Raw genomic sequence first — 14,570 nt, 5'->3', positions numbered from 1 at the left:
GTCACAAAATTGCACAATGTGAATGGGTCTTAAGGTCATTATTAACACACCGACTCGTGGCTTCTCACTTTTAGCCAATCCCCGACAAACTTTCCATTGTACGTACATCTGATTGAACGAACGTACAAAGGATTCTCTACCTTTTGTACGCAAGCTGGACCCGTTTAATTATTCCTTTGAAACTGCGCAGTATGAAGAGCAAAAATATATGTAACAATGAACGCTTCCTTTCTTTTATAAAAGAGTCACTATGATTTTGCCCACGAATATTGGCAACGTTTTGCCAAATGTTACTACGTTTTAGTTATAACAAAAAGTTTTATTCGGTCGTTTTAATTTGTTGAAAATGTGATTTGGGAGAATTTAAGTAAATTGAAAATCTATATATTATAATATTTGCTATTTTCATATTTGGCATTTTTATGCAAATCAAATGTTTAAAAGATATCTTTATTTTTTTACGAAAACAACAAAATTATGATAATGACATTTTTTTTCTTTTATAGAAAAGAACAACACTAATTAAAGTTGTAAATGTTAGTTACCGTTGTACTAAAAGTTACTACATTTTAAGAAAAATTTTTGTTCGAACATTTAAGTATACCTTACTTTGTTAAAGTCATGCATGGAGAATTAAATATTTTTTCCTTTAAAAATCTTAAATTTATACACGATTCACATATTTTAAAATATTGTATCGTGTAATTATAAATGTAATTAATAAATGTAATTTTCATATACATCAAATGTTCATTCGATACTAAAATATTTGTAGCCTACGTCTGAAATTTTTTTTAAAAGCTTCAAGATTTAGTAACTTAGCAGTGATATATTCTAGTACTTTATTGATAAGTTGGTATCAGTTAGATATACTATCTAATGTAGATAGATTTGATTTGAATCATTCGAAAATCGATGTTTTATGTAACATTGTGACATTAAATCGCATAAAATTATTAATGGACATGAAAAGCACGTGGGAAAAATATGACAAGAACATTTTTTTCATTTTTTCACTCGAATATTTATATCTATGAAATTTTATAACGAAATGTTCAATATAATGCAAAAATACATATTTAATCCAGAACCAAATGAAAGGACAGTTTTAATAACATGAAATAATTGATTATTGAAGTTTAAAACTGTTTTTCATGTTCTTTCTCTGTGTTTTTTTTACACGAGAAAGCTATTTCTATAAAAATTCTATCTAACAATATCTAAACAGAAACAATACGGGGACAATTTATGTGCGGTACTGCTTTCTATGGAAAGCGGTTTTCTCAAATGATTACTAAATTTTTATTCTTTTCACTGAATTCATAATGATGTCGCTTCAACGTTTCGTCGAATGAGATTTCTAATGAGGCTTTTGACGGTTTCGACGCTGTACACTGATAATTTACAAGTGTTCCGTGACGGAACTTTAAGTAAGAGAAGATCTTCTGACACTTATAAGGATGTACACTGCGGCATCCCTTTTAGACGGAAGTCAGAATTCAAGTGAGTACCAAACTATCGATTTAGATATTCTGTTCTTCTAAAAACATATATATAATTTTTCTGAAGAGAAATAATAATTTTCAAAATAACAATTACGTATTTGTAATTCACCGTAGAAGTACTAACATTAACTCGTATCTTATACATACACACATACATAACACACACCCTAATTCATTATTGTACTATATGTCTTTTCTATATATACATTTATATTCAATTATTAATTAACAATACATATTTAACCATTTAAGAGCTCACTAAAACAATCAAATATGGTAAAAAGCTCCATATTTTTTTATGAGAAAATTACTTTATTAAATGGCTTGTAATTATTATAAATAATATAAAAATACTCTTTACCTATAGTATAATTTTTTCTTATCTCTTTTCATAGTTATTTCTTGCATAATAAACTTTAAAACAAAGAATGTACAAACCAATATCACAATCTAGATTACACGATGTTTGTTTCTTTTCAAAATCTCTTTTCATTTATGCATTTTATTGCAGTAAATAAGACATTTGCATAAATATCCATAGTCTATTGATGAACATAAAATAACGTTTCAGGATGTTTAGATTGATCGTGATATTTTGTCTCATCGTTCACGTTTGCGCAACGGAAACTCACTGGAAAGGCTACAGACCACTTTGCAGATACTGGTGTAGGACGATCGATCATCAATATTATTGCTGTCCAAGCGGAAAAGCTGAGAGTTGGGCGGAATATATTTGGTATTCTTTCCTACACCCATGGCTGCTAATGATCACCGTTGAATCTGCACCGATCGACACGTTTTGGCCAGAAAATGTCCATGAGGAAGAAACAGGGGAACATTGTCCGCCGTTGAGAACCCATTGTCCACGAACTTATGATTGGTACTCACTGCCACCAACTTCTTGCCACGGCGACGAGGATTGCGACAAATGGGAAAAATGCTGCTACGATGTTTGTCTTGAACACAAAACCTGCAAACATGCAGAATAATAAATGAATCGTTCTTTTAATTGGTAGTATTCCAATTATTTGTTAAATATGATTGTTATAAATTGTATATTCCTTATAATTAGCCCAATTACTTATCATATGATACTTATAAAAAACATCTTTCTTTATGATATTAAAATAACTACCTACCATTGCAGTATAAACTATTCAGTATTGCCTTCCTTTCTAAATGAAATTGATTGACAAAAAAGTATGTAATTGATTTCCGCGTATCATAAAAGTAAAAATCACGTGCGTTAATATGCTGTAGCATGCAATGTTCCCAAACATTTTTCATTTAATTATCGTGAGAGCAGGTCTAATTAAAATGCTTCGGCTGCGATTAAGGTTACTTTACGTCGGAGCTATCAATTCGACAGTAACTTCTCAATTAACGTGGGCGACGAGATACTTAATAAACAGTTATGTTGCGGTGCGCTCTTCACCGTGACCTGGTCCCATTAAATTGTAATTGTTGCATATCACGTTTCGTATTAGCTTAATTAACGCCGCCGTTTATCCAAATTTTTTGGGAAAATTTCGCGACTTTGGTCATGTCTAAATTGGTCTTATTGCCTGTAAAATTCAAAATACAAGTTGAATAGTTACAAGTATGTTAAAAAATGTTATGTATATATGAATTTTATTGTTTTATGTCTAAAAGTTTACACATAAATCTGACAAAGATCTCCTTAGGAAGATCCGTGAATATATATTTAGTCGAAGACTCAGGTAGACCCAAGCATCGATTTTCCCTAAAGCTCCTACTATGACTACTTTCTATTTTTTCCACGTACTTTGGAACAACCTGTATTCAGATTAAATCGCTTGGTTGTTGGAATATCGAGGAGTTACGATCGAAAGTTGCAAAGGCAGAAGAAAATTGCATGTTTTTCACCGTGAACGTTGTACGAGAGAAAATCATCTCCATAAATATATCAGATCATAAATCGTTGTGTTAGTAAACTACGTTGAACAATCCTTCACGAAGTTCTTGTTCGTTCAATATTCAGTAGCTTTGTCACCTTTTGACTATCAGCTGCGAATTTTAAATGGGAGGCCTTCGTTCACGGCTTGTACAGACAAGTTGTAACCTGTTATTATGACTGTCATATGCATCACAAATGCTCTTTCTTCGAGGTATCGATGCTCATTACCTATGGAAATCAATGATTGTTAATTCACGTTACTCTTACTTTCAATGTAGAAAGTTTAGTACATAAAAATTGTTATATCTATGATCATAATACAGAAAAATATTTTTATACTGATAAAAGAATACTTTATGGGATGTAGTTTGATTTTGTAAATTCGAAAATTCCAAATCTAGATTTTCAGATGTCGATTTAATCGTGATGGAAAATTAGTTGAAGTTGTTCCTTCCAGGAAAATGAGTACAATTGTTTGATTTAAGGTAATACGTCGTTGAATACTAAATTGTGCTCAATGGTGTGGTCGTTTCTAGAGGATTGTATAGTGACCGTGTTCAAAAGATAGTGATCTTCTGAAAGTGAAATCTTGAAAAGCGATCGTATCTAAACAATCTACATAAAGATGCAGTTCTTCTTTTTTCCAACTAGAAATACTTCAATAATTTTATAAAGCGAATTTAAAAAAAAGATAGAAAAGTACCTGTCCTTTTTGTTATTAAATAAAGATTCATTATTCTTTGTTTTATTTTTCTGGTCTTTCTTGTACAATTATGTTAATATTAATATTTTACAAGTCATAAATAATAAGTTCTTTGTATAACAATAAATTTTGAAAATTATTGTGCAAGAGAGCCCTACTATTTATTGCCAAAAGAATGAAAAAATGAGGCCTCTGTTAATTCAACAGTATCTATGTCTATAGATTTAACGAAAAAAAGTTGATTATTTAGGACAGTCAGGTAAAAGCTATGTGGGAAAAGTAACAGTATCACGGCATTATCAGTGCCAAGGAAAATCTCACTTGTCGGTTGGTGAAATGACAAAGCCGACAGCAGTCTAATTTATCCTGGCGTAAGTTGGTTTGCACATGGTTGTGTAAATATTTCCGTAACGGTGAAAGAAACACGCGTTCTTCCTTCCTTCCACTAACACTTCTATAATGGTGGAAAGACCTTGATAAGGGTTTCATCGGTCGGTCGAGCAGACCTTTTTATAAATTCTACAGCTGTTGTGCGTTCACGGTACCTACGCAGAGCGCGGCAAAAGGATAAAGCAGAGAATAGAGGCGAGATCGGAATGGGAATGGAATCTGGCCGATGGTGCGCATGCGTCGACCCCGTTCATTCACTCCTCCGAATCATTCATAAATCGCGGAGTCCTACGCTTCTGTTCCCAACGGCTAATGATAAAACGGTGTATTGTGAACGACTTATGCGGAATGCCGCGAAATTACATCACTACTTTGTTGCTTTCTGATTACATGAATAAGTCAGCTCGATGCTTGTCACTGGCTGCAGATAATGCTCAATTCCTTTAGAACTGAAATAAGAAAGATAAAAGTTTATTTCTATGGTTTAGTTGAATTACTTATAGGCGGTATATAGGTCAATGTACATCTAACAAATTCTTAAACGATAATAGATTGTTCAATTCAATAAGTACATGGTGTTTAACTTAGGACAAAGTTAAATTAAACAATCGAAGTGCAGCAATTTTCTATGGGAAGGAGTTCATTATCTGCTATTAAGGTTTCAAATTTACCTAACGATCACTGTACGATTATGATAGCGAAAAATGATGCAAACAACTATGAACCCCCGAACCCATTAAAGAAAAGTCAGGTTGCCTTTATTTTGCGGCGTAATCACGATGAGACGTCGCCTTCGATTCAGATATAATTGACGTGTCGACCGCACACGCGCTTAGCTAGATGCAGTGGGGATAAAGGAAGTGAGGATATACCAGATTCGAGGCCGGTGGAAAGTAGGAACGGAATCAAGCTGGTCGCGCATGTGCAAATGTCTTGCACAAAACAGTTATCCAGGCGAGATCACGCTTTCGAAATCTATAGAAGAAAAAATTAAAAATTAGTGTTTAACGGAAAGTTCAACGGTGTTCATTGAGACTTATCTCAAAATGATGTTTAAAATATGACTCAAAATAATTATTAAAATTATCTGCACACAATATAAATAAATTGCACAAAAAAATAGTTCAAAATATCAAATGAGAATTAAAAAGAAGCAATATGAAATTTAAAATAATGACCATTAGGATGTATTTGCACGTAGGTAAAGATGTAAGAATATGTAGAATGCATATACATATATGTAAAGATATATATATATGTAAAATACTTGAAGTAAAGTTGTGTACATAAAAGTAAGAAATCTCGTAAGTTAATGATCGAGATCTTACTTCAATACACAGAAATTAGTGCTCCCAATAGAACATAAAAATGTTTAAAATGATGCTGGAAATAAAGAACTATCTTTGAATCAAAATACTTATTTATTGTAATTAAAAAAACATATAATTACTTCCATCCCAGTAAATTTTTTCACTACAATTAAATATGAAATACCTTTACGAAAGAATCTTCTAGTTGCGAAGATCGATAACCTCAAAATAACATTCACGCATTTGTAGCATTCCTTAACTCTGGAATCCTTATTATAGGTATGAGCTTAATATGATACAATATGATGAATTCTATTAATTTCTTTCTAAAAATTGAAAAGTAAATATTATAATTACTAGAATAGTCAAGATCACCAATTCAATAATTTTAGTAATTTTTCACAGAAATAATATAAAAATCCATTGAAAGGTTTCAGTAATATTGTGTAAAATATATGTATAAAATTACATTATATATTTCCTTATATACCTTTCATTTTCACTCCTTTTACATAAACTTTAGGTCCTAATCGTTGGTGCTTCCAATGTTAAACAATTTTAATTACCAATTCTTCAATTTTATAATAGGCAGCAATTGCTCATACGCTTCATACGCTTTCAAAAGCTTATTCTTACTTTAAGACATCTTTTAATCCCGAAAAAGTAACCTGCAAAAAAAGATCGAGTTTCATCTCGAACGCGAGATTATAAATTAAAGAAGCTTGAAATTAGATCGGAGCCATTCCTAATCGAATGCTGCACACCGGTACCGCAGTGGTGTATTTATAACAGGGGGAAGATGGTGCGCGTAGCCGAGAAGCGGCGGTGGTGGGGATAACTAAATTCACGCGGTGCGGGAAGAAAGGGGGGATACGGCGCACGCACACCTATGTAGCCACGGAATTCGGAAGAGCGGCAACTTCAGTGGCATTCGTTTGCGAACCGCGGCACGGTGCGGGTCGCGGTTATTTCCTGGCTTGTTTTCTTCATCTTCGATTTCAACCCTTCGATTCGACTCGCTGTCTTAGTCTTTGACACAGCTCAAAATTAAGTGACTTTTAACGTACAATCATTCACTATTATCTAACAAAATAGAGACCAAATATTCAACAAATAAAATCGTGAACAGAGGAAGGAAAAAGTAAACTGACAAAATTTCCCAAAATTTTCACTCCTCGTGCCTACATTGCCAATTGTGAGCGAGGATTACTATCCATTGAATAGTATCGTAAAAGTAAACACAAGCTTGTAAGAAGGAACAAAGTATCAAACGGTATTTCATCGCGTTCCTCCTGAGCAAAACTCGTGGAAAGTGCTGTACGCTCCGGTTCACGGTGCACTATTCAGAGGGACGGAACAAGAGAGAGGGAATAAGGGAGGAAGAAAGAGAGGAGTCACGTTTGCTGAAGAAAGGCGTGCTCACGACCGAGCTTTTACGGTCTCGTCTCTTCATTGACGTATCCTGATTTTGACTTTCGACGAATATACATTGTATCTATATATTTTCTTTTTTCCCTCCTCTTTTATTTTATGAATGACATGTATTATTTTATAAATTAGTAATTGGAAATAAGGTTATTTGCACAACATTAGTTATACGATAGTTCAATGAATGTTGCGCGGATGATTTTGCTTGATCGTTAATCGATGAGTCGCGATTAATATTGGCGTATCTCAAGGATCGAAAGTGAGTGAGTTCAAGTGGTGTAGAAATAGACTGAAGTTTAAGGAAACAGATGAATATGAGGCTCATTGTCAGAGGAACGCTTGTGTTGTTGGTCATTGCCAATGCAGTCCACAGTCAAAGTGAGTACATATTTTCACGTTATTTCATTTTTGTATCTTTACATGTGCTTTATGCGTGTGTATGCAAATTTGCTTATATGTGAATACTTTGATTGATCTTTATTGACAATACATGAATGTTATAAAAAAACATAATTATAAGGCATCTAGTGAGGTATCTTTTAAAAAATGTATTCCCTACAGCTAATTTTTAATTAGTATAACTGTAATTATAATGTGAAATATAACGAAAAATAATATTAAAAATTTAAAAAATGGTGACATTCGAAATATTTAGTTGGTAGCTCTTCCTTACCTAGGTTCCATTTGTTTAGCTATATAAATCCATTTTTTCAGCCATGAAAATGTGAATTTACATAAATACCCATAGTCTAATTATTATTCAAAGTGCAAGAAATAAATTTTTCAATCATATTATAAAAATAGGAATAGAAATAAAACTTTTCCTAATACAATTACACTTAAATTAAGGACAAAGCATTTCCCTGTTTACATTTCGTCATTGTATAACTCTGAATGGTTTCGATTAGCTTTTTATTCGATGTAAACACGCAAATGATCCGTCCACGATCCTATTCGTACCGGGCTACTCTTCTGTCTCAATTTCGTGGTACAATCGTCTTTCTGATCATTGATCAAACAGATTTTATTCATAGTTTAATGTCATTGTGCTCTGAAATAACTCAAGAGTGTTTTTCTAATGAGTCACGATTGTTCCCCGAGTAATATTCGAAATAGGTATTCAATGATTACGAAACAGGTATTGAATGAGTGTTCGATATGGAAATGACAGCGTTCAAAAAATGTATATTTGTATGGGCACGTTACAGGAACAGTATATTGGTTTCAAATCATAAGAATTATAACGAATACTCCATTTTGGATATTTTATCAACTTTTGTGTGTTATGCGCACTTTCGTATCTTCCAATTTGCCATAACTGCATAAATATCCGCGGTCTACTTATGAATTACGCGTTAAGTACACGGTAGTACATATTGCTCATCTCAATGGAATTCGAATTGCATGACTCAGGTGTACTGACCTGAACTATAGTCATTTTTAGCCTTAGTCATTCTCAAGGTCAGCCCACCTCCACGAATTTTTATTTCAAATTACAATCCGTTGACATTGTTACCATATTTTGCTGTTTCACAGTCTTTACTAGTTTATTCCTTCTACTTTAACTCTTGGGAATATTTCTTAATTTGCTTAAAGCATCAGACGTATAAAATACTGTATCAAAACGATTGATCAAGATTCAAACTACTGAGGAAACTATAAGGATGAATATGTGGGAAACTCATCAACGGGAAATCTTATCTTAAAAGCTTTTTATGTTTTCCTTGGAATTGCATATCCGATGTTCTCCTTTTCAAGCAATTATGTATATTCTGCATTACATTCTCTACACTGTAGCGTTGCTTGATTCCTTCTTAGAAAACGTTTTCAAAGTTTATTATTTTTATACAAAATTTCTTTTCGCTTCAAACTATTACAATTTACCTTAAACAGCCATTAATTAAGATCCCTTTAGAGATATTCCAGTGATATTAAAAACGTTTCTTTATGAGATATAACATTTCAAGTTTGTAAGTTGGAGGTTTTCTGGCGGATCATCCCCAAAGACGTAAGATTTATTTTTAAATACAGATTTATGCTTGTGATATTATCGACGTACATTTCTTAAGCAGGATAGTTTACTGTCGATTACCGCAAGAATAATTGAATATCGAATTTTCATTCTGAGGTGCTATAACGATTATTTTTCTTCGTTCATAGCATAATTTTGCTTATACACCCGGTATTTGCAGAATATCATAAATATAAGAAATGCCCTTAAAAATCCAGTCTAAAAAATTCTCTTTTTACAAAAATATTTCCCAATATTTCGAAATTCCTTCTCTTTCATTTACAGCGCAACTTTATCTTGTGGTAATCAGCATTGCGCGCAGTTCGCAAGAAATTCAATTCACGTATAATTTTCACTCAAAATCTCCAAGGCAATACCATCGTCGATCAATTCATCGATCTTTCATCGAGCATAGAAACGTGTATTTCATGGGGTATGATGGAGACTATGATGGAGAGTTTCTGCCAGTAGTGTAATTACCACCTTGCTCAAGATCGCGTTTTCTTGTTGCTCATTTCGTTTTCCAGCGTGGTTCGCACAAGCCATCATCGACTTCCACCAAAAGAACAAATCGCTTGCTAGCCGACATGCTCCATCTTTCCGCGGTACGCTTGGAAATTAGAGGAGAGCGAAACGAGCCGCGTTGCGGTCGCTCTTCGAATAAGAAACATTTTTTCCTACCAGCCTAATGGTCCTCCGACGGTCCCCTTTTTTATCCTGTTTCACCAAGGTGTAAATGGACCGACGCAGAAAACTTCGAATCTCTACTTATTTCTCGGGCGAATCCAATTGGAAATGGATAAAGAGCAATCGATAATATATTGGCCAAATATAATAAAATTTCGGAGACCTTGGTATTGGAATTTGGAATTTGCACCTTGGAATTTCTTTTGACAGAGAGATTTTTGGAATTTTTTAATAGGCATAATTATTTGTTCTTGCAGGGATCGAAAATTAGATTGTAGTCGATAATATACAGAAATGTAAAGAAGAATGTAGAGAATAATACTATGTAGGAAACCACTTGGAAGGAAAATTTAACGCGATCGTTTATTTATTATTCTTTACTTTAGCGTGGTTAACTCTTTTCCGTTGTGTTTTCTAATGGATGTACGCCCGCGCACATGCGCTTTGTTCCGTACTGAAAGAGAAAATACATCAAGAGTTATATATCACAGTGATTTCGATAGCAGCGCTGTCGCCAAAGCGATGATTGATGATTTCTCCCTGGGACGCACAAGTAAACAGGATCGTTCGAAGACGATGGGAACTATGCTCTTTTTCCCTGGTGTTACGATGCATTCGTGATTAATGGCCGCGATATTTAATCTAATCCGGTGTAAACAGGCGCCACAAAAAAGTGTTTAATCCTTCGTTCAATGGTTCAAGTTGAAGAACTGTAATTAAGATTTTATACGTATTATTTTACTATGTTTGAACGATACATATTATACAGGCTATTTTGTTTATCTTACACGTTAATAGTTTGTACGATTACTTTTGTTGATAGACAAATTGTCATATTAAAATTTCTTTTAAAGAAGCAATCTAAACAATCTCATAAAAAAATAATCCTCTGAATCGTAAACGAATCATGGTCGTTTCCGGAAACCATTCGCCTCAATAACGTGCGTGATTATGCTCGGCTCTCTTCATTCATCTGAATTGTGGCGAAAGTGGCATCAACGATAACGATCGACCTGTTGTTTCAAGGGTAGCACGCCTCAAAGGGCAGATGCACCATGAACCTGTTTTTGAAACGATTACTCTACATGCAGTGGTTACAGAAAGTATTTGAACATCATTGTATTTATTATAGACATTCGCGTAATAATTGTTCAAGTCTATGTATATTTAATTTCGTACCATTTAGTAGTATTCTCATATAGTTACAAAAATTTAGCATTATGAAAGTGAAATGTAGAACTTGATATATTCTTGTACATTTATTCTCAAAATATACTCGGAACTTCATCTATATTTTCCACCTATTTATTTGTATAAAGTTTTCTAAATATTTTCCGGAACAGCTTGCTCGTTCGTATTTTCAATTTGTTTCCACAAAATTCCATTAACACAATTTGTTTCTTCATATTTTTCAGCTTATTTGTTCGTACAAAATTACTAAGACTTTTTTCCAGATAATTTATTCTCCTAAAATAAAGTATTTTCTAAAATAATTAGTCGATTTAAATTTTCATTTCTTATTCATTTCAATAAAATTCATGGCAATGATTTTGAGTAAATATTGATGTAAATTCTAAGAAGCAGACGACGAAAGGAACAATAGGGGTTGTAACTTTTGTAGCATACTGTACCAATCAATTCATCGCGTCGATTGCGCTCGTGCGCACGTGGGCCGACGTTTTATAAAACACAGTTGGCTAGGGTTCGAAAACTGTGTACAAGCCTCTCTCGTAATTCATAAGAAATGTTAAATTTAGGAACATCGTGGGAGGCCGGATTATGGTCCCCCTTTGAATATCACATCCTAAGTATTTTTTCTTGAAGGGCCCCAGATCGTATCGCGAATCTTTTTCAGACAGATGGCTCTTGAAATCCTCTAAAGCATATGTCCTGCAGGATACGGGAGGTCCCCCTTCTCAATATTAATTCATAATACTTTATAATAGAACGTTAGGTACCGGAAAAGGTATGTGCGTATGTGCATTTTTAGAATAAAATTCAAATGTTCTGATCTTCTTTAACATATAATTTTATTCGACGTAGAAATCGTCGTTTAATTCTGTTCGTCTTAACATCTTTTTCGTGAGTTTGAAATGGTTTGAATCTAAGTTCTCATTTTCGATGACAGACGAACGTTCTGAACACGACTCGTCATCTAACGATTCATTTCCTTCTTTAAACCGTCTAAACCACTTTTACGCTATTTTTTTGCTAACAGCATCTTCTTCGTGTACACAAATGCGTCTTACCACATTTACTGTTGTATTTCCAAGTTCAAACTGGTATAGTAGGAAAGCATAAATTTTTAACTTCTCGCTATCCATGTTTATTGTTGTGTTAAACAACGAAATGTCAAAACAACTGAAAACAGTGAAGCATGTATACCAACTACAAAGATCAAACTTTCCACTGAAACCAATTGCATGCATTACGCTTACCAATTACTGCACAAAATTCAATTTGTTATTATTAACATGTTATTAACAAGAACCAATTTTTACAAACTTTTTTAGGAACTTTTTCCGGTACCTAATATGATTACATTACTCATAGTACTTCATAGAAACTATATTTCATAGCAAATTTATAATATTTTAGAATATTTTATTACTGTATTATTCATACTGTGCAGTAGTAATTTCCTAATATTTTATATTAATAGTAGTATAAAATTTCATAATATTTTAAAATACTTTAAAATAATACTGTAATCGATTTGCAATATTTCATAGTTTTTCTATGTAGTATTATTCAATACTATACCTCTAGAAATCAAAGTAACTAACTAGACTACAATTAAAGAGAAAACTAACCTAAGTAGGAGGTTAAGTTGTCATTATTAAATGCTATAAAGGATACAGGAAGTACTCTTCTTTCTAGAAACTGAAAAATGAAAAAAGATGATTATCTATCTTTGGCTTTAATAAATTCCCCGAAGGAGTTAAACACGATGCAATTTTGCACCGAAACGTGGAATAAAACTGAGAAATCTGGTGGAACAAGTAGGTATATTGCGTTTTATAATAGCGGATCGTTGTAGGTGGCTGCCTGAGGGATAATATTGGCGGTGAGATTGTCTGGGAACTATCGAAGTATAATATTGCACAGTGTGTAGGCAGAATATAATTGATATGCAAATGTGTCTTTCAAGCTGGATTCCAACGACGATGCAACGTTAACAGCTAATATGATCGACGAAAAGGTTCGTTCTGTTCTGTCTCGCTAATTCAAATGCTATTTCTATTATTCCATAAACTATTTCGTTGCTTAACTATGCATTAGGTTATATAACAAATTTCGTCGCATTTCTTCGCAAGAACGTCAAAAACTTGTATATATGTAGGATCTACTTATTCCTTTAAGAACCGGATTTTCCTAAATCTGTAACAAAAATTAGTAGTATTTAGTTAAAAGTTAGTAGGAAAATAATTGCTCACTTTACTAACAACTTGTTAAGGATATAATGGTATGCACGTGCAACATTGAGCGTGAAAGGGTTAACTTGTACAATTATTTAAATTTGCCTGTATTTAACATCTGTGTATATATATTTTCAGATTTCATTAATATGATCATTACATTGAGGACTTTTATACAATTATAGGAAATTGGGAAGCACAAAGTTACACATAATATGTACGTAGTATGAAAGAATATATAAAGTATTCAAAGTATACTGCTTCCTATAATACGTGCTAGGTAAAACAATCTTTAAATTACATCCTCAAAAATATGTAATTGTATGAAAGGCAACAGTCTATACATAGCACAATATATTCATCAAATTAATTTCCTATAAGTCTTCGAATACTTATGTATACAACCACTGAATACTTATGAATACCACTATGTATACCTACAAATTCATATAGATATGTGGTGAATAAAAAAAAAAGAAACGTATCATAGGTTGATACCGGTTTAGGCTGAAAACCGCCTCTCGATTTCGAGTGATCGGCTCATTGTTCAGCAGCCGGTGGTGCGCAGCTCGCTTCCTTTGTCTCTTAGGCGATTCAATGGCTTCGACATTTCGCGTCTGACACGAAGCCCTCCGTCTGTGTTTCCCACAGTTCGTTCCGTGGCCCGTTCCGTTTTGCCGCGCAAATGTTCGATCGCTCGGAAAATAATGAAAGATGTCGAGCAACCAGGACGCAAAATCTCCTCTCGGCATTCTTTCCTGACCACAACGATGCTCGCGAGTTGGCCGTGTTTTTTTCTTCGCCCGCTGTGAAATCGATTTGTTTGTATGAAGAAACAGGATGCACCCTCTTGATACATTCAGGAGGAGCTTGTTTCCTGTTTCATGAAAACAATTTATCGCTAGTTATAGTGGAATTTACAGTTGAATGTGTTCGTAGATTTTGTTTTATTTATGGATCTTTGGCGAAGATTGGAATTGTAGTGGAGGATTGAGTTTTAAGGCAATAGAGAGTAAGGCGTTAAAGGTAATTTTTTATAAGAAGAATATATAGCATTGAAACTTTAATGTGAATTTTTTGGTTGCTTCGTTGGCTTTCTTGCAATTTTTTTTTAATTACTACATAGATTGAAAACATTTCTACAGCCGAAATTTCTCAAAGTAATTACATACCATATTTGGAACTTCAGTAATAAAATA

At 33.4% G+C, this 14,570-nt stretch overlaps 2 protein-coding genes and 1 long non-coding RNA gene across 5 annotated transcripts in view; 2 read left to right on the top strand and 1 right to left on the bottom strand.

Moving 5' to 3' along the window:
* Nucleotides 1–835: 835 nt before the first annotated feature.
* LOC117160968 (uncharacterized) lies at nt 836–2,638 on the top strand. Its single transcript, XM_033342112.2, has 2 exons — nt 836–1,503; nt 2,077–2,638. Exons 1-2 carry the CDS (start codon nt 1,352–1,354, stop codon nt 2,492–2,494), a joined length of 570 nt encoding a protein of 189 aa, XP_033198003.1. The 5' UTR covers nt 836–1,351; the 3' UTR covers nt 2,495–2,638.
* LOC117160980 (uncharacterized) lies at nt 1,797–6,566 on the bottom strand. Of its 2 annotated transcripts, XR_013059907.1 has the most exons (8): nt 6,317–6,566; nt 6,011–6,152; nt 5,695–5,899; nt 5,188–5,491; nt 4,448–4,965; nt 3,292–3,651; nt 2,645–3,070; nt 1,797–2,475 (listed from the first exon to the last, which is right to left on the bottom strand). It is a non-coding gene; the product is annotated as an uncharacterized LOC117160980 (long non-coding RNA). The 2 variants fall into 2 exon arrangements; XR_004464911.2 differs by lacking the exon at nt 5,695–5,899.
* Nucleotides 6,567–6,743: 177 nt separating this feature from the next.
* The window catches only part of LOC117160956 (uncharacterized), a 37,142-nt gene continuing 29,315 nt past the window's right edge, over nt 6,744–14,570 (top strand). Inside the window, exon 1 of one of the 2 annotated variants that reach the window (XM_033342090.2) lies at nt 6,744–7,632. In XM_033342090.2, coding sequence (XP_033197981.1) covers nt 7,563–7,632 — 70 coding nt within the window. In that variant the 5' untranslated portion in view covers nt 6,744–7,562. Of the gene's footprint in view, nt 7,633–13,135; nt 13,155–14,570 lie in introns of those variants that run through there. The other variant, XM_033342099.2, reaches the window with a different exon arrangement.

The sequence above is a fragment of the Bombus vancouverensis genome, chromosome 13 (assembly GCF_051014615.1).
Source record: "Bombus vancouverensis nearcticus chromosome 13, iyBomVanc1_principal, whole genome shotgun sequence".
Classification (NCBI taxonomy): Eukaryota; Metazoa; Arthropoda; class Insecta; order Hymenoptera; family Apidae; genus Bombus; species Bombus vancouverensis.
Note: the sequence above shows the minus strand (reverse complement) of the source record. Positions and strands in the feature narration are given on the sequence as shown.

Bases quoted from the DNA above. Each gene is read 5' to 3' on its own strand.
- LOC117160968 (XM_033342112.2), top strand. From the start codon at position 1,352: ATGAGATTTCTAATGAGGCTTTTGACGGTTTCGACGCTGTACACTGAT. The intron at 1,504-2,076 runs GTGAGTACCAAA...ATAACGTTTCAG, and splicing joins AGACGGAAGTCAGAATTCAA to GATGTTTAGATTGATCGTGA.